The sequence below is a fragment of the Microcaecilia unicolor genome, chromosome 11, assembly GCF_901765095.1.
Source record: "Microcaecilia unicolor chromosome 11, aMicUni1.1, whole genome shotgun sequence".
In the NCBI taxonomy this organism is placed as follows: domain Eukaryota; kingdom Metazoa; phylum Chordata; class Amphibia; order Gymnophiona; family Siphonopidae; genus Microcaecilia; species Microcaecilia unicolor.
The window spans coordinates 76,211,055-76,230,437 of NC_044041.1; the positions used below are offsets into that span (position 1 = coordinate 76,211,055).

Here is a 19,383-nt window from a genome sequence, read left to right on the forward strand (position 1 = left end):
ACCTTCTTGCAGGAACGCCAGCACTGAAGAAATTGGAGCAGTGAAGGGAGAAAGTGAGCCTGCTTCACACCACGCTGCAAAGGTACGCCAAACCCTGGCGTAAGCAGTAGAAGTAGAGCGCTTCCTCGCTGTCAGCATAGTGGCGATGACCTTGTCTGAGAAGCCCTTCTTCCTCAGACGCTGCCGCTCAATAGCCAGGCCGTAAGACCAAAGGGGGAGAGATCCTCCATCACCACAGGACCCTGATGCAACAGGCCCTGCTCCACTGGCAGCCGCAGAGGGTCGTCCACTGAGAGCCTGATCAAGTCCGCATACCAGGGACATCTGGGCCAGTCCGGACCCACCAGGATTATTCGGCCCGGATGTTTTGCCACCCGGTCTAGTACCCTGCCCAACATGGGCCAGGGCGGGAACACATAGAGAAGCTCCTGCGTCGGCCACTGCTGGAGAAGAGCATCTACTCCCAGAGATCGAGGGTCCCGTCCTCTGCTGAAAAAGCGCGGCACTTGGCAATTGGCCGATGACGCCATCAGATCTAGGCTCGGCTGGCCCCAGTGCTTCGTGATGTCCAAGAACGCCTGAGCCGATAACTGCCACTCTCCGGGATCCAAGGTATGGCGACTGAGAAAGTCCGCCTTGACATTCATGACTCCAGCAATGTGGGCCGCTGACAGCTGTTCCAGGTTCGCTTCCGCCCACTGGCATAGATTCATGGCTTCCTTGGCTAGAGGGGCGCTCTTGGTACCTCCCTGGCGGTTGACATAGGCCACAGCCGTGGCATTGTCTGACAGGACACGTACTGGCTTCAACGCCAGTACCGGGAGGAACTCCAAAAGCGCCAACCGAATGGCTCTGAGTTCCAGGAGGTTGATAGACCACTTTGCCTCTGCAGGAGACCAGAGCCCCTGCGCTGTCCTTCCCAAGCAGTGGGCTCCCCAGCCCGTCAAAGAGGCGTCCGTCGTGATGACAATCCACTCCGGGGTCACAAGAGGCATCCCTGCAGACAACTTGTCTGTCTTCAGCCACCAGCTCAGCGCCTTGCGCACTGCTGGGTCCAAGGGAAGGCACACAGCATAATCCTCCGACACCGGAGTCCAGCGCTGCAGCAGAGAGTGTTGTAGTGGTCTCATATGAGCCCTGGCCCAGGGCACTACTTCCATCGTGGCCGTCATAGAGCCCAACAGCTGCACATAGTCCCAAGCCCGAAGCGGAGAGGCTACTAGGAACTGGTCCACCTGAGCCTGAAGTTTGACAATCCGATTGTCCGGCAGGAACACTCTGCCCACTTGGGTGTCGAATCGAACTCCCAGATACTCCAGGGACTGAGTCGGGCGCAGCTGGCTTTTCTCCCAGTTGATGATCCACCCCAGGGAGCTCAAAAGAGCAATCACCCAGTCCACAGCTTTGCCGCACTCTGCATAAGAGGGGGCTCGGATCAACCAGTTGTCCAGATAAGGATGGACTTGTACTCCTTCCTTTCGCAGGAAGGCTGCGATGACCACCATTACTTTGGAGAAGGTCCGCGGAGCAGTAGCCAACCCGAACGGGAGGGCTCTGAACTGGAAGTGTCGGCCCAGGACTGCAAAACGCAGAAAGCGTTGATGAGGAGGCCAGATGGGAATATGCAAGTACGCTTCCTTGATGTCCAAGGATGCCAGGAACTCCCCTGCCTTCACTGCCGCTATAACAGAGCGGAGAGTCTCCATGCGAAAGTGCCGAACTTTCAAGGCCCGATTGACCCCTTTGAGGTCGAGGATAGGCCGTACAGAACCTCCTTTCTTTGGTACCACAAAGTAAATGGAGTAACGTTCCTTGCCAAGCTGATTTTCTGGCACCGGAACGACCGCACCCAGGCGGATCAGATTGTCCAAGTTCTGCTGCACTGCCACAGCTTTGACCGGAGACTTGCAGGGAGAGAGTACAAACCCGTCTCTTAAGGGTCGGCAGAATTCTAGCTTGTAGCCGTCTCTGATGACTTCCAGCACCCAAGCGTCTGAAGTTACCCTGGTCCACTCGCCCAGAAACGAGGACAGGCATCCTCCAATCTGCACTGGGCCATGGACCAGGACCTCGTCATTGGGTACGAGACCCTGGGGGAGGACCGGAGGGCGCACCTCCGGGACGGCGGTCTCTGCGAAAGGAATGCTGCTTGGGGGAGAAGTTCCTCTTGAAGGAAGAGGGGGCAGAGGAGCCCGACTTGCCCGGGCGGTACCGACGGGCTTCCTGAAACCGTCCTCTGGAGATACCGGGGCGAGCACTGGCCCGAGCCCTGACCTCTGGTAACCTCTTGCCCTTAGACGTGCCGAGATCGGTCACAATTTTGTCCAGCTCGACCCCAAAGAGCAGCTTGCCTTTAAAAGGCAACTTAGCCAGGCGGGACTTAGAGGCGTGGTCCGCAGACCAATGTTTCAGCCAAAGCCACCGCCGCGCAGAGACTGTCTGAGCCATACCTTTAGCCGAGGCTCGCAAGACATCATACAGTAAGTCTGCCAAATAAGCCAAGCAGCCCTCAAGGAAGGATCCGAGGGGGAAGCCCGCTGCACAATCGTCAGGCACGCCCTGGCCACGTAGAAGCCGCAAACTGAGGCCTGCAAACTTAAGGCAGCCGCCTCGAAGGACGACCTTAAGGCCGCCTCCAATCTTCTGTCTTGGGCGTCCTTTAGGGCCGTGCCACCTTCCACCGGCAACGCCGTTTTCTTAGTCACCGCAGTGATTAAAGAATCCACGGTAGGCCAAAGAAAGGCCTCCCTTTCACTTTCAGGCAAAGGATAGAGGCGGGACATAGCCCTAGCCACTTTGAGGCTCGCTTCCGGGACATCCCATTGAGCCGAAATTAAGGTGTGCATGGCATCATGCACGTGGAAGGTTCTAGGCGGGCGCTTCGTCCCCAGCATAATGGCGGAGCCAACAGGGGCTGAGGGAGAGACGTCCTCTGGAGAGGAAATCTTCAAAATGCTCATGGCCTGCGCTAACAGGTTGGGCAAATCCTCTGAGCGAAAGATCCGCGCTGCAGAGGGGTCATCCGCTCCATCCGAGCGGGAATCCGTCTCCTCCAAGGAATCCCCAAAGGACCGTTGGGAGAACTCAGATACGCTGCCCTCATCTACATCAGAGGAAACAGAGTCCTCTAAGGCCTGGGAATCCACCCGAGGGCGTTTACTTCCGGGGGCCTCAATCCCTTTATCGGACAAGGGAGAAGGGGCAGCGTTTTGCATAAGGAAGGCCTGATGCAGCAGCAAATAAACTCGGGGGAGAAACCCCCCAGACTGTGCACTTCAGCAGCCTGGGCCACAGCCCTAGACGCACCCTCAACCGGCGCTCGCAAGAGCGGGGGAGAAACATGCTGCGCATCCAAGATGGCGTCCGGCGCGACACTCCACGAAGGAGCCGCGCGGGAAGAACGGCGTTTAACTTTAGCCGCTTTTTTGCCGTCGCCCAAATCAAGGGCGGCCATGGCATTAACGTCTCCCAGCTCAAGGGCGGCCCAAGAAGAAGCCGTCCGAGCAGAGTGGCCGGCCAAGATGGCGGAGGCGAGCAGCGGGGGATGGGCGTTTATGGCGGGAAAAACCGCCGCACCGGAGGAAGACCCGGGACACTGACCGGCCTCCGAACTGACACCCAACAAGGGCGAATCAGACTTTAAGACCCCCGCATCCCCGCTAGAAGCGCACACGCGGTCCAGGGAGCGATTCTTCGCGCCCTCGCCCTCCGACGCCATAGGCCACGTGGAGATCGATCGGGGAACCAACTGCCCGCTATAAAAAGGTAAAAATTACCTGCTTCCCGCTCCGAGCTGTAACGACCTTGTGTCCCAGTGAGTAGCTGCAATAAACGTTTAAATAAACGTCGAAATAAACGCCCTTAAGGACGTCCAAAATTTTTTTTATTTTTTTTTTTTTTACGGAGCCAGCGGGAGGGGGGAGAAAAGGAGGGACCTGGCGCCACCAGGTTTGCACTTGCTCAAGAAGAGCCCTCAACCCCAGGTACTCAACAAAACCTAAAAATTAGGCTTGGAGACCTAGCCAGAGCTGCTGCTGTGTGTGACCACCACCTGCTGAGATAGAGAACATACTGAGGAGTTTCCGGCAGCACATGACCACATATAGGGAGGCAAAAGGATTGCTCTCTATCTCCACCTGCTGGTAGATGGACACAACCCACCAGTCTATGGATTGATCAGCATGATGACATGGAAAGTTCGTTTTGGATTAATACCTTTCAAATAATTGAACATCTGTATCATATCACCCCTGTTTCTCCTTTCCTCCAAGGTATACATGTTCAGGTAAGCAAGTCTCTCCTTGTACGGTTTGCAATGCAAATCTCATACAATTTTCGTAGCTTTTCTTTGCACCGCTTCCAGTCCATAAGTAATCTGCCTGACTATTCAACTCTCCTAAGTATCAAAAATAGAGGAACAAAAAACACTGTGGCTCAAAGAAATCAAATATAACACAATATTGAAGAGTCCAGTAGTATTACAAAGACATATATTACTATTTTTGCTTAAAACGAAGAAAAGACCTCAAAACAACCAAACGCTTACTTAAATTTTAGCTGTGCATCAACGTGTGGAAATTTCCAAAGGATGGTGTCATTCATTGCAATGATCACATTTCATCCTGTTCACTGCTTGTTCAACATTTTGCTGAACAAGCAGTGAACAGGACGAAATGTGATCATTGCAATGAATGACACCATCCTTTGGAAATGTCCACACGTCGATGCACAGCCCCCGAGGAAGCCGTGGAATTTAAACAGGTCTGGCCACCGGTCGGGTGTTAGTTAAGTGCTCAACTTTTTTCTTATGAAATAAGTTATACATACAGTCATTGTTGAAAAAAGAAGGAAAGGAATGTGTTTTGTATAAAATTAAGAAGAAAATAAAGAAGAAAACATTTTTTTTTAAAAAATAGTGATAATTATAAATAAAAATAAATTTGAATAGTAACAACAAAAATATCATGAGGTTTTTAGATCAATGATGAATACCACAACCCCCGTGAAAGACGCTAAAATTTAAGTAAGTGTTTGGGTGTTTTGAGGTCTTTCCCTTGTTTTAAGCAAAAATAGTAATATACATCTTTGTAATACTACTGGACTCTTCAATATTGTGTTCTATTCAACTCTCCTGCAATATCAGCCGCCAAAATGAGAGAACACGAGACTCTGCCCACTGAAATAAGAGCAGCCTCCCTGGCAAGAGGAGCACTCTTCATGCCCCCCTGCCTGTTGATAAAGGCTACTGCCATCATACTGTCAGACAAATCCTACCAGCTTCCCCTGGAGCAGCTGCTGAAAGGAAAGCGATACCTTCCAAATCGCTCTGAGCTCCAGATAGTTTAATCAACCAAGAGGCTTCCGTCGCTGACCAATGACCCTGAGACACGAGATGAAGACAGTGAGTCTCCCAGCCTGAGAGGCTGGCATCCATGGTGACTACCATCCACACTGGTGATGCTAGAGGAAGGCCCTTTTGCAGAATGGCCAGACAAAAGCCACCACTGCAGACTGCTCCTCACCTGAAGAGTCCAAGGGAGACAACCATTGTAGTCCATACAAACTGAGGACCAGCGAGAAAGCAGCGACAGCTAAAGTGGCCTCGTATGTATTTTGGTCCTAGGAAGAATTTCCAAGGTGAAAGCCATGGTTCCCAATACTTGAACATAATCCCATGTGTGTGGGAGTTGAGGATGAAGGAGGCACTGTAACAGATCGAAGCCTGACTTGGTGCAATGAGGGGAGAAATATCTTTCCCTCCCTGGTGTTGGGGAGAACCCCCCAGATATTACAGATATCGAATGGGATTGAGCTGGTTCTTGACCAGGCTGACTACCCAGCCTAAGGAGTGCACATCTACCACTCTGGCAGAGGCCTAGGATTTCCTGATAACAGGAGGCTCTGATAAACCAGTTGTCCAAGTAAGGATGTATTCAAACACCTTGCCACCTCAGAAAGGCTGCTACCATGACCTTGGAGAAAATCCGTGGCACCATGGAAAGACTGAAGGGCATTGATCTGAACTGGTAGAGAGCCCTGAGACCCGGAGAAAATGCAGATGAAGCAGCCAGACAGGCCTGTGGAAGTAGGTCTCCTTGAGATCTAAAGATGTTGGAAATTCTCCAGGCTGAACAGAGCCTATGACAGATTGCAGAGTCTCCATCCTGCAGTGCTGAACCCTGAGCGCCTGTTTACACCTTTGAGATCCAACACAGGCTGGAAGGAACCTCATTTTTTGGGGACCACAAAATAAATGGAGTACCTGCCGGTGCCCAGCTTGTCCAGAAGAACAGGCTGAATTTAGCAGGTAGAGAAACTCCAGCTTGTAGCCTTCCTTTATGATCTAAGACCTACTGGTCTGACGTGATCTTGGACCACTCCTTGTAAAAAGCCATAAGACAACCACTGATGACCTGCACAGAGGAGCAAGACGGAATCCCATCACTGAGAAGGGCACGAGGCATTAGAAGTTCTAGGGTTCATGGAGGAAGCCCTCGTCACCACAAAAGGAAGACTGTTGCTGCTGAAAACAGGGTCTCTGAAAGGAGGAGGAACTAGACTTCTCTGACCTATTACTCTTGGCCTCCTGAAAACGGAAGCGAGACTAAGAAAAAGGAGGATTTACACTGGTCCTCAGGTAAATGCTAAGTCTTAAATCCCCCAGATCTTTAACCAATTTCTCCAAGTCCTCTCCAAACAATCTACTCTGAAAGTGAAGCTTCGCTATCCTGGCCTTGGATTGTCCATCAGCTGCCCAGTGTCTGAGCCACAATCACTATTTCACTGAAACAGCCAAAGCCATTTGCTTAGCACACACCCTGAGCAGATCATACAACAAATCCGCTAGATACAAAAGCCTTGATTCCAAGGAAGGGAGGAACACAGCCCTACTCCAAAGAGGAATACACGATCTAGCTGCATAAGAACTGCAAATTGAAACTTGTAGATAAAAGGGCAGCAACTTCAAAGTCGAGCTTCAAGGGAGACTCCAACCTGTGATCGTGAACATCTCTGAGAGATGTACCCCCTTCTACTGGAATGGTAGTCGTCCACCCTAGGCAATTAAAAAACTTATCTACTTCATTAGGGTGGATAGGATAGAGCCTAGACATAGCCTGCAACACTTTTAGACTCAAATCTGGAGTATCCCACTGAACTGAACTCCTGCATAGCCTTGTGTATGTGGAAGGTTTTGGGAGGCTTTTTTGTGTCCAACATAAAAGTAGAAGATGGAGGCACCTGAGCTGCCGGAGACGAAATAGTCAAAATTTACAGAGCTTCAATAACAAAAGCCGTAAGGTCCTCCCTGTGAAACAGTTTAGCTGCTGTAGATCATCTCCTTCCATAAGGGCCACATCCCCCTCCATACCAGCTTGAGAGGGAATGGCCAGAGGCCATGGACAGGGCAATGTCTGAATCCCAACCAGAAGCTACAGACTAGGTCCCTCAAATGACCTAGTTTCCTCCTTTTAGAAAAGACATACTCTGAGGAGAGCCGAAGGAGAGCCGGGTCACAAGGAGGCTGCAACCTCTTCAGTAAGCAAACCTGATAGAGAGCAACAAGACAAACTCTGGCAAAAATGGGGTAGAAAATGACACGGGGACAAAGTTTGTCCCAGTGGGTTCTGTCTCCGCCCCCATCCCATCCCCGCAGGTTCTGTCTCCGTCCCTGCCCCCTCCCCATAGGCTCTGTCCTCATCTGCAAAAGCCTTGAACACTTGATTTTATATTTAAATCTTTTTAATAAAGTATAACAATATGCTGTGCAGCTGTTGTTTATAAATCACAAATAGAAAATAATACAATGAGCAACTATAATAACCCCTTCCTCCCACACCACCAGCCTCTACCCTTTCAACCCCATCACTAGCTGACTTCTACTACCCCAAGGAATCCTAATCCAACCTGTTAAAATGTCCAAGAGTACAAAATACAACCCGTTCTGTATGCCCTAGTAGGAGAGAAATATGCCCTATGAAGCACTGTTATTATTTAATCTGTGGATGAATAGTCAGCAACAATCTCAGGATTCAGTCTTCCAGTCTTTCCTGCAATAGAAGTCATCTTCTTAGAAGATGTGCTGGTGGCAGGAATGGACAAGATCCCCCATGCAAATTTTGCTAGTTGTGGCCAGCATGTTTGCTTGTTTTTCCAAAAAAAATCAAAATATTGTCTGCATCACTCAAACATGAGTAACAGTCCAGTTAATTAACAGGATTCAAAGTAGAAAATGACACAGGGATAAAGTTTGTCTCTGTCTCCACAGGCTCTATCCCCATCCTTGTGTCATTCTCTAAAATGGGATCCCCTCAGCCCCTTATAACATACTCAAAGATTAGGAGATGTCAAGAGGAGCAGAACTGTGCTGGGAAGAGATCGAAGGAACCCCAGGAAAATCACCCGCATGAGTAGCAGAGAGGCATGGTGTAGTTCCTGAAATGACTGCCGCCATGTGGTCAGGCACCGTGGAAGTAGAGCCCGCCAAAACTTCCTCTCGTTGCTGACCTTTGATCTGCACTTGGGCATGGCAAAGCATCCGTGGCCACTAAATCCTGTCTTTCACATCTCCACAAGAGCATAGCACACTTTCATGACGCTGTTCGGTGGCCCCCATACCTTGGACACCCATCGGTACTCACTTACTGGGCCCACTGAAGTCACAGATTCCACAGGTCCCGGCACCAAGCGACTGAATCGCTCCACACTCCACCCCCAAATAAGCTGCTGGAGGCAAAAGCGGCTGCTTCCCCCCTCCCCCACAAAATGAGGCAGGAGAATGCGGCGAAGGGGGAAGGGACCTGGCATCACCAGGTTTGCACTGAAGCTGCTTAGCAATAGAGTTTCTCGATCCCCAGATCAACTGGGTCAAATTCAGTAGACCAGTCTCAGAGCAACTCAGGATAAGCCTCTACCAGCCTGCTGGAGATAGAGAGTACAGCAGATTTCTGCCTTAAAAGCTACTGTGCATTTGCTCTCAGCCACTCTTCTCCACCTCCACCTACTGGTAGATGGGCATAACCCACAAGTCTGGACTGATCCTCAGGACGTAATGGAAGGTTATTTTAATTTTAGGCCATATTTTCAATTTCAGCTGAAGATGACTCTTTTCGGTGAAAGACAAAAATTTGTGCTTTGTCCTGTTTGTCTCCCTCTCTCCCCAGCCTATTTTGCAATCCCTGGTGGTCTAGGGGTGTAATTGGGGACAAAGTGATTCCTACTTACTCCTGCCCATGCTGGCTCTAATTTCAAAATGGCTGCCACAACTGGGACATTGATCCTGCCCTGATTTCACCACTAGACCACCAAAGATTATAAGGTAGTTTGGGGGGGGGAAGGGGGAGGGAGAATTAACTTCTTTGTTTTTTTACTGCGATTGCAAGTAATACAGTTAAGACCTTGCATGATAGTTTATATGGTAAACAGAGTGTTCCAAATAAATGTTTTTGGTACTAAATTTTAGCAGGAATTTAAGCCTGACAATTTGGGGTAAAAACCCTTAGAAATTAGCCCCTTGCAGACATATGTCAGCTATCACTTCAAGTGTAGCGCAAAGTCAGCCACTGTAAAAGCATGGTGACTTTTAGTTTGTTTTCATTAGCTGCAGACCATGTCTTTGGAGGCTATTTTGCCCTGAAGTAAAATACGTCTTTCACTATTTAAATTATGTTCTGGTTTGGATACTGTGGGTTTAGCAGAGGGATGTAGACTGCAAGCTCAGACAATCCCCAGTGGCCCACAATGGTTCAAAGTCACACAATCAAACTGTTTCCAGTTCCAATGTTAGCTGAAACCAGGTGATGAGTTTTGGGTGCAGTTTGTTTTGGCCAAAAGCTTTCAAGACGTTTTCGGTGGTAGTTGAAATTTTGGCCAAAACTGAAAAAAGCTGTTTCAGTTGGCACATCCCTTAACCCCTCTTTACTGGGAGCTATATAACTCACATATCCTTGCGTGTGACAGCCATGCGAGCGCGGACCACATCCAAGGGATACGTCAGTGTGACAGCGGTGATACCAGCCAGAGAACCAGCAAAAAGCCTTGGCACAGGTGGCAGCACCCTGAGTCAGCAGAAACAGAAAAAAAAATCAGTTTTTCTTTTCACATACATGCAAGAAGCAGTGTGTTCACTAAGGCTTTTCCCCATTCTGTAAGTATAGGGATGGATCAGGGCCTGTGAAAGCCTCCTTAGCAAGGCTGGCCCTTGGAGAACAATTCCTACAGCACAACAGAGGATCCAGTTCAATGAAAAGCATCATTCTCTCAATTCACTATAAAAGGTCCCTTGCATCATGGCTGCATTAACAGGGAGTCAAAAGCACAGAGAACCAGGTAACAATGGGCCTCCAAGAGTGAGTTGGCATTCAAACTTAATATGAAACCTTATTAAAGTTCGGATGCAAACCTACTCCTAGAGGCTAATTGTGCTTCTTCTGCTTTGTATTATCATCAGGAAATCAATTTCTGAACCAAGGGTCTTGAACAATGTTTCCTCTAAGTAATGGCAGGGTATGTGCAAAATTTATTTCGTGTGAGCAACAAGTTTTAAAAACCAACAATTTTTGAGCACCAGTATTAACAATGCATTTCTGTATAGCACAAAAGAAACCATTTTTGTTAGCAACCATGTAAAAATCTGTGAGCAACGCTCTTAAAATGTATGAGCCATCACTTATGCGCTCAAAGGAAACATTGGTCTTGAAGTGAAATGATTATATGGCAAGAATATGTAGGGATTTATGGAGGGCCATACAAGCACCAGTATTTAGGAATCTTCAACATATGTACAAAAGGTTAAGACCAGAGCTTGCTGGGTCAGGCCAATGACTCATCAAGTCAGTATATGTCTTGGGTCATGGGCAATACCCAGCAGACTCTCCTTGGAACCTCCATTCCCTATTGCTCCTTCCTAGTTGTAGGGTTCTTATTTAATAATTGTTAATAGTTCTGTCCTCCAGGAACTTGTTCAAAGCAATAGCTAAGTTTCATAAATAAATAAAAAATAGTAACTGCCTTGACCATATCCTCCAGTACCAAAAGCCCCGGAGCTGAAAAAAGTAATCCTCTTAAGTTTATTTTTAAAAATGCTACCATGTAGTTCTGAGGAGTATCCCCTAATCCTTGGCCCTTTGACAGGATAAATAACTGTTCCACCCACTCAGGATTTTATAGAGATCCATCGAACTCCCTCACAGCTGTCTCTAACCTCATTAGCTTTTCTACACAGGGGAGTGGTTCCATCCCCTTTTATCAGTTTTGGTGCCCTTCTGGGTTGTTTTTTTTTTTTAAGATGGAGCTGTGTATATCAGAGCTACACAGAGGCATTATAAGAGTCTCCATGTCTTTCTCAATTCCTTTCCAAATAATTCTTAGCATTACATTTACTCTTCTGGCCACTCCTGTTCATGAAGTCGATAATTTCAATGTATTGGCTGTAACCAAGTATTGTACACATTTAATCAATATTTTTCATGCTACATTAAATTTCATCCATCATTTAGCTGCCCTGTCCTCTTTCAATTTCATCAGTCTGCTCATATCTGAACTACTCTGAATCATTTTTGTTGTCAAACAATGGTTCCAGTACAGCTCCCGAAGATGCTCCACTACTTGAGAAACTGACCATTTAGTCCTCCTTTGTTACCAATACTTTAGCTAGTTACCAGTTCACTTTAAGATAGAGGGCAACTTAAACCAATTTCTTTGGGGTTTGACTGAAACTGACTGTGCATGCAAAATGTGCTGCTTGGTGTCGGCCTAATCTGAAACTGGCAGCCAGGACACAGCTTGGCCTGGCCCCTGCACGGAACAAGCCACCACTCCCTCCCCTTCCCCCATGCATGAATAGAACGAGTTCCCCCTCCTAGAAGCCCCCCCCCCAGGCCTACCATCCATTCCCTGGTGGTCTAGTGGCAGGTGGTGCAAGCACGATCCTTAGTGGCTCCTGCCCATGCCCTCTTTACCACCAAAATGACCACTGCTAGAGATCACGGCAGCTATTTTGGCAGTGGAGAGGAAATGGACATCCCCATTGGGATTTGCTCCTGCCTCACACACCACTAGACCACCAGGGGATGGACAGTAGACCCGGGGGGGGGGGGGGGGGGGTGTGTGCATGGGGAGGGGAGCTAGGGAAGCCAGTCTAAAGTTTTGGTTCCAGATGAAAATGTATTAGCGTTTTCAGCCAAAACAAGGCTGAACATGAATTTCAGGCTGGCTTCGGTGCTGAAGCTGAAACCAAAACTGAATTTGTTCGACCTCTATGCTAGGACACTGCTTCCTGCCCCATGATTTAAGTTTGTGATGAGTTTCTCATGAGGGGACTTGTCAGATCTAAGGAATCATCCCAGAGATTTATTTATGTGTTCTTGTATCCCATTATTATCAAAAAACAGGTTTTGGTTCAAAGTAGCTCACAAATTTTATAGTTAGATGAAGTTACAGTAGTTTTTTCAGTTACAAAGTATTGTGGAACATCTGTAGTTTATGTGTTTAGTTATATAATTTCTTGAAAAGGTAGGTTTTCAGGTCTTTTCCGAACTGGAGGGTAGTTAGTGATATTTCTTATGGCTTTTGGTATTGAGCTCCACCATTTGGAGCCCAGGTAGCTGAATCCAGCCGTGTGGATAGTTTGTAGATTATATTTCTTGCATTTGAGTAGGTGGAGAAGTAGGTATCCTCTGGTTTCCAGGCTTGCATTTCTTGAGGATAGTACGATTAGGTCTAGCATATATTCAGGAGACATACCAAATATATTTTGTAGATGAGGATGCTTATTTTGAAGAACAGTCTTGCCTTGACTGGCAGCCAGTGTAGCATTACAAGTAGTGGGGTTGCTTTCTCATATTTTGATGTTTTAAATATCAGCCTTGCTGCTGCATTTTGGACCGTTTGCAATGCTTTTATTGTGTTTTCTTTGCATCTTGCATATGCTGCATTGCAGATGTCTAGTTTTGATAGCATCATGAATTGTACTATTTAGCCGGAATGATTGTCTAGGAAAATAGTTCCTGATCCTTCTCAGTTTCCATAGTGTTTTAAGCACTGTGATGTAACTGCAGATACTTGGCTGTCCAGAGATAGGTGTTTGTCAAGAATGACTCCCAGTATTTTTCGTTGTGTTTCGATTTTGTAGGTTTGGTGATTGATTGTAAAGTTTTGGTGATTTGTGGGGTTGTACAGGCTGGATAATAGTACCAGGAATTTAGTTCTTTCTGTTTAGTTTGAAGGTTGTCGCCCAATGTTCCATAAGGTCCAGGCCTTTTTTGACCTTGTCTAGTATTTCTGTGATGCTGTGGTTAAAAGGTATGTAGGTGGTGACATCGTAAGCGTATATGAATGGGCTGAGATACATTTGTTCCAGTTTTTTTTCAGAGTGGGGTCATCATTATATTGAACAGTGCCGGTGATAATGGTGAGCCATGTGGTACCCCGCATTTTGAGGTCCAAGAAGAAGATAACTGGTTGGACATCTTTACAATGTAGGATCTGGTCCTTAGAAGCCACTGAACCATGTTGTCACTGCTCCGCTAATTCCCATATTGTCAAGAAGGGCCATTAGTATTGTGTGGTCTACTAGGTCAAACGCACTCGACATGTCAAATTGTAGTAATAAGATTTTCTGACTTTGAAATATTAGACATATGAACTTTGTTATCCAAGTGGTTATTACTGTCTCTGTGCTGTGTTGTGGTCGGAACCCTGATTGAGACTTGTGAAGGACTGAGGATTGAGTCAGGTATTCCATTAATTGTTGTGCTGCCAGACCCTCCATCGTTTTGGTCAGTAGTGGTATTGAGGCTACTGGTCTATAGTTTGTGATGTCGCTGATGGTGGTGGTGGTGTTTTTAGGGATCAGGGTGAGTATAATGTCACCCTTGTCAGATGGGAATTGTCCATTCGAAAACACGTGTGTGGTGTGTTCGGTGAGGCAATCGATGAACCAGTCTGGTGGGTTTTTCATCATATAATTGGGACAATTATCTAGCATACAGTATGCATTGTGTGTATTTTGTCAGTAGTGTCTTAGTTTCTGTCTGCTATGATGTGGGTATCGTTATAGTAGTAGTAGTAGCAGTATCGTTGGTCTCATCATCGTGTAGGAAGTCTGTGATTGATGTTGTGTTTGCGCTAAGATTTGTTCTTGCCTTTAATATTTTTTGTTCAAAATGTTTTGCAAGCTCATTTGCAGTTGGTGGTGTTTCAGTCGATGCTAGTATGTTTTGGGTTTTCAATAGGCTATTCATAAGTTTGAATATCTTTTTTTGTGTTTATCTGTTCATGGTTCACGTATGTATTGTAGAGGGTTTAAAAACAGAACAGTCAACACTACTCAGTCATAAAATGAGCCCAAGGTATAAACAGGAAGGTGAGCAGCAGGTCCCCAGGACCCTAAGTGTTAAGCAGCATGGATAAAATCAACTTTCTTAGAACTAGAACCTGTTACACTGTTTGTACATAAGCTTCCAGGGTTGGCATCCAGACTTAACGGAAGACCTTATTAAAGTCTGGATGCCAGCCCACTCCTGGAGGCTCATCGTGCTTCTTCTGCTTTGCATTATCATCAGGAAAGCACTTTCTGAACTAAGGTCTTTAGGTAAAAAGGATTATATGGCATGAATGTGTAGGTATTTATGGACCATTCAGAGTTATAAAGCATTGGCATGGTACAAATTTCCACCACACAGACACATCAGCAGAGAGATTCTTACTTATTGTGGGAGCCGCAGTAATGCCCCAGGATGCGCTTGAACTGTTCGTGAGCACTAAACTGAATGGCAGCGTATGGAATCACCCGCACCATAGTGGCAGAGTTCCCCCGCCACAAGCTGAAGAGACCTTCATTCAGGTATGTGCGGTAAATGAGTCGATAGGCTTCCTACACAAAACAAAGGCTCTGATTATTTTCATGTTGAAAGTCAAAAGGCAATGCTTTACCCAGACTGGATCTGTTGCATTTGTGGGAAATAACTTCTGAAAACTCAAATAAAGGGGGAAGGCATTATCCATTGGTGCCCTTCTCATTATCAGACACCTTCCACTCAGAAAAAAATGGATTAGAAAAGCAAAGATACTTACCTGTAAGCAGGTATTCTCCGAGGACAGCAGGCTGATTGTTCTCACATGTGGGTCGACATCCACGTCGGCCCAGGAAACAGCAAATTTTTCTCAGCAAAATAAAAAAGTTTTGCCCAGAGACTTCTGGCGCGTGAATCACACGCACCGCGCATGTGCAGACAACTTCCCGCCCATCGCGCGAGCGTGCCCCTTAGTTAAATCAAAAAGCATACAACAAACTAGTAACAACTCCAAAGGGGAGGTGGGCGGGTTTGTGAGAACAATCAGCCTGCTGTCCTCGGAGAATACCTGCTACAGGTAAGTATCTTCGCTTTCTCCTAGGACAAGCAGGCTGCTTGTTCTCACATGTGGGGTATCCCTAGCAACCAGGCTCACTCAAAACAATGAACATTGATCAATTGGGCCTCGCAACAGCGAGGACATAACATAGATTACTACTACTACTACTATACATCATTTCTATAGCGCTACCAGTCATACGCAACGCTTCACAATAAACAACTGAGAGTGCAGCCTGGAACAGAACAAAAATGGGCCTGGGGGGGGGGGGGGGGTGGAGTTGGATTCTAAACCCCGAACAGATTCTGCAGCACTGACTGCCCAAACCAACTGTCACGTTAGGTATCCTGCTGAAGGCAGTAGTGCGATGTGAATGTGTGGACTGATGACCACGTTGCAGCCTTGCAAAGCTCTTCAACCAACGGAGGCAGACTTTAAGTGAGCCATTGACGCAGCCATGGCTCTAACATTATGAGCCGTGACATGGCCCTCTAGAGTCAGCCCAGCTTGGGCATAAGTGAAGGAAATGCAATCTGCTAGCCAATTAGAGATGGTGCATTTTCCAATGGCAACTCCCCTCCTGTTGGGATCGCAAGAAACAAACAACTGGGCGGACTGTCTGAAGGGCTTTATCCGCTCCACATAAACGGCCAATGCTCTCTTGAAGTCCAAGGTATGCAAACTGCTTTCGCCAGGGCGGGTATGAGAACGGGGAAAGAATGTTGGCAAGACAATTGACTGGTTCAGATGGAACTCTCCACCACCTTCGGCAGGAACTTAGGGTGCATGCGGACTACTCTGTTGTGATGAAACTTGACATAAGATGCATGCACTACCAAGGCCTGAAGCTCACTGACCCTACGAGCTGAAGTAACAGCCACCAAGAAAACAACCTTCCAGGTCAAGTACTTCAGATGGCAGGAATTCAGTAGCTCAAAAGGAGTCATCAGCTGGGTGAGAATGACATTGAGATCCCATGACACTGGTGGAGGTTTGACCGGGGGCTTTGACAAAAGCAAACCTCTCATGAAGTGAACAAATAAAGGCTGTTCAGAGATAGGCTTACCCTCTACATGCCGATGATAAGCACTAATCGCACTAAGGTGAACTCTTACGGAGTTGGTCTTGAGACCAGACTCTGATAAGTGTAGAAGGTATTCAAGCAGGGTCTGTGTAGGACAAGAAAGAGGATCTAGGGCAAAACCTCTTCCATTTAAAAGAGTAACACTTTTTCGTGGAATCTTTCCTGGAAGCAAGCAAGACTCAGGAGACACCCTCTGAAAGACCCAAGGAGGCAAATTCTAAGCTCTCAACATCGAGGCCGTGAGAGCCAGAGACTGGAGGTTGGGATGTAGAAGAGAACCCTCGTTCTGGATGATGAGGGTTGGAAAACACTCCAATCTCCACGGTTCTTCGGACAACTCCAGAAGAAGAGGGAATCAAATCTGGCTTGGCCAGAAAGGAGCAATGAGAATCATGGTTCCCTGGTCTTGCTTGAGTTTCAGCAAAGTCTTTCCTACTAGAGGTATGGGAGGATATGCATACAGAAGGCCTGTTCCCCAATAACATAGTAACATAGTAGATGACGGCAGAAAAAGACCTGCACGGTCCATCCAGTCTGCCCAACAAGATAAACTCATATGTGCTACTTTTTGTGTATACCTTACCTTGATTTGTACCTGTCCTTTTCAGGGCACAGACCGTATAAGTCTGCCCAGCACTATCCCCGCCTCCTAACCACCAGCTCCGCCTCCCACTACCGGTTCTGGCACAGACCGTATAAGTCTGCCCAGCACTATCCCCGCCTCCCAATCACCAGTCCCGCCTCCCACCACCGGCTCTGGCACAGACCGTATAAGTCTGCCCAGCACCATCCCCACCTCCCAACCACCAGTCCTGCCTCCCACCACCGGCTCTGGCACAGACCGTATAAGTCTGCCCAGCACCATCCCCACCTCCCGCCACCAGCTCTGCCACCCAATCTCGGCTAAGCTCCTTAGGATCCATTCCTTCTGAACAGGATTCCTTTATGTTTATCCCACGCATGTTTGAATTCCGTTACCGTTTTCATTTCCACCACCTCCCGCGGGAGGGCATTCAAAGCATTCACTACTCTCTCCGTGAAAAAATACTTCCTGACATTTTTCTTGAGTCCAATGAAGGAGAAAGGCATCTGACGCTAGTCTATTGTGGGCCTGAAGCCTGGAACAGAACCGAGGGACCTTGTGATTGGATTGTGTGGCAAAAAGATCCACCGAAGGGGTGCCCCACGCTCAGAAGATCTTGCAGGCTACGCCCATGTCCTGTGACCACTCGTGAGGTTGCATTATTCTGCTCAGCTTGTTGGCCAGACTGTTGCTTACACCTGCCAGATAAGTGGCTTGCAGAAACATGCTGTGACGGCGTGCCCAAAGCCACATATGGACGGCTTCCTGACACAGAAGGCGAGATCCGGTGCCCCCCTGCTTGTTGGTGTAATACATGGCAACCTGATTGTCTGTCTGAATCAATATGATTTGGTTGGACAGCCGGTCTCTGAAAGCCTTTAGAGCGTTCCAGATCACTCGCAATTCCACGAGATTGATCTGAAGACATTTTTCCTGAAAGGACCAGTCTCCTTGAGTATGACACCCATCTACATGAGCTCCCCGCCCCAGGAGGGACGCATCTGTCGTCAGCACTTTTTGTGGCTGAGGAACTTGGAATGGACATCACAAGGTCAAATTGGATCGAATCATCCACCACTGCAGAGAATTCCGGAAGTCGGTGGACAGTTGGATTACATCCTCTAGACTCCCTGCAGCTTGATACCACTGGGAAGCTAGGGTCCATTGAGCTGATCTCATGTGTAGGCGTGCCATGGGAGTCACTTGAACTGTGGAGGCCATGTGTCTCAGAAGTCTCAACATCTACCGAGCCGTGATCTGTTGAGACGTTCAAACTATGGACACCAGGGACAGAAGGTTGTCTGCCCTTGCCTCGGGAAGATAAGCTCGAGCTGTCTGTGTTCAACAGAGCTCCAATGAATTCCAATTTTTGAACTGGGGTGAGATGGGACTTGGAGTAATTGATCACGAACCCCAGTAGTTCTAGCACCTGATAGTCATTCACATGGACTGTAGAGCGCCTGCCTTTGAGGTGCTCTTCACTAGCCAATCGTCGAGATAAGGGTACATATGCACTCCCAGTCTGTGTAGCGATGCTGCGACTACCGCTAGGCACTTTGTGAACACTCTGGGCACAGATGCCAGACCAAAGGGCAGTACACAGTACTGAAAGTGCTGAGTTCCCAGCCAAAATCGAAGATACTTCCTGTGAGCTGGGAATATCGAAAGGTGTGTGTAAGCATCCTTTAAGTCCAGAGAGCATAGCCAATCGTTTTCTTGAATCATGGGGAAAAGGGTGCCCAGGGAAACCATCCTGAGCATTTCTCGAAGAAATTTGTTCAGGGCCCTCAGGTCTAGGATGGGACGCACCCCCCCCCCCCCCCCTGTCTTTTTCTGCACAAGGAAGTACCTGGAATAGAATCCCAGCCCTTCTTCCCCTGGTGGAATGGGTTCAACCGCTTGGGCCTTCAGAAGGGCGGAGAGTTCCTCTGTTTGCGCTGGGAACTGTAAGAATGAGCTCCCGGTACGCAATTTAGAGGTTTGGATTCCAGATTGAAGGTGTATCCTGACCGGACTATTTGAAGGACCCACCAGTCAGAGGTTATGAGAGGCCACCTTTGGTGAAAAAATATCAACCTCTCCCCAACCGGTAAGTCATCCAGTAAGGACACTTTTACAGAGGCTATGCTTAACTGGAGCCAGTCAAAAGCCCGTTCCCTGCTTTTGCTGGGGAGCAGCGCGGGCCTTAGACGCATGCTGTTGACGAGAACGAGCGCATTGGAGCTGAGCCTGGGAAGGCTGTCGAGAAGCAGGTGTACCTATGCCTAGGATAGGAATAGGGAGAACTCCTCTTCCCCCCAAATACCTCCTAGATGAGGAGGTAGTAGCAGAAGACGCCCGGTGAGAGAGAGAATGCATAGCATCA

General features: G+C 47.9%; 1 protein-coding gene across 1 annotated transcript in view; it reads right to left on the bottom strand.

The window, feature by feature from the left end:
* Positions 1–19,383, bottom strand: part of SLC25A42 (solute carrier family 25 member 42) — an 84,846-nt gene that overhangs the window by 17,565 nt on the left and 47,898 nt on the right. Inside the window, 2 exon segments of the mRNA XM_030220197.1 lie at positions 9,939–10,055; positions 14,706–14,872. Coding sequence (XP_030076057.1) covers positions 9,939–10,055; positions 14,706–14,872 — 284 coding nt within the window.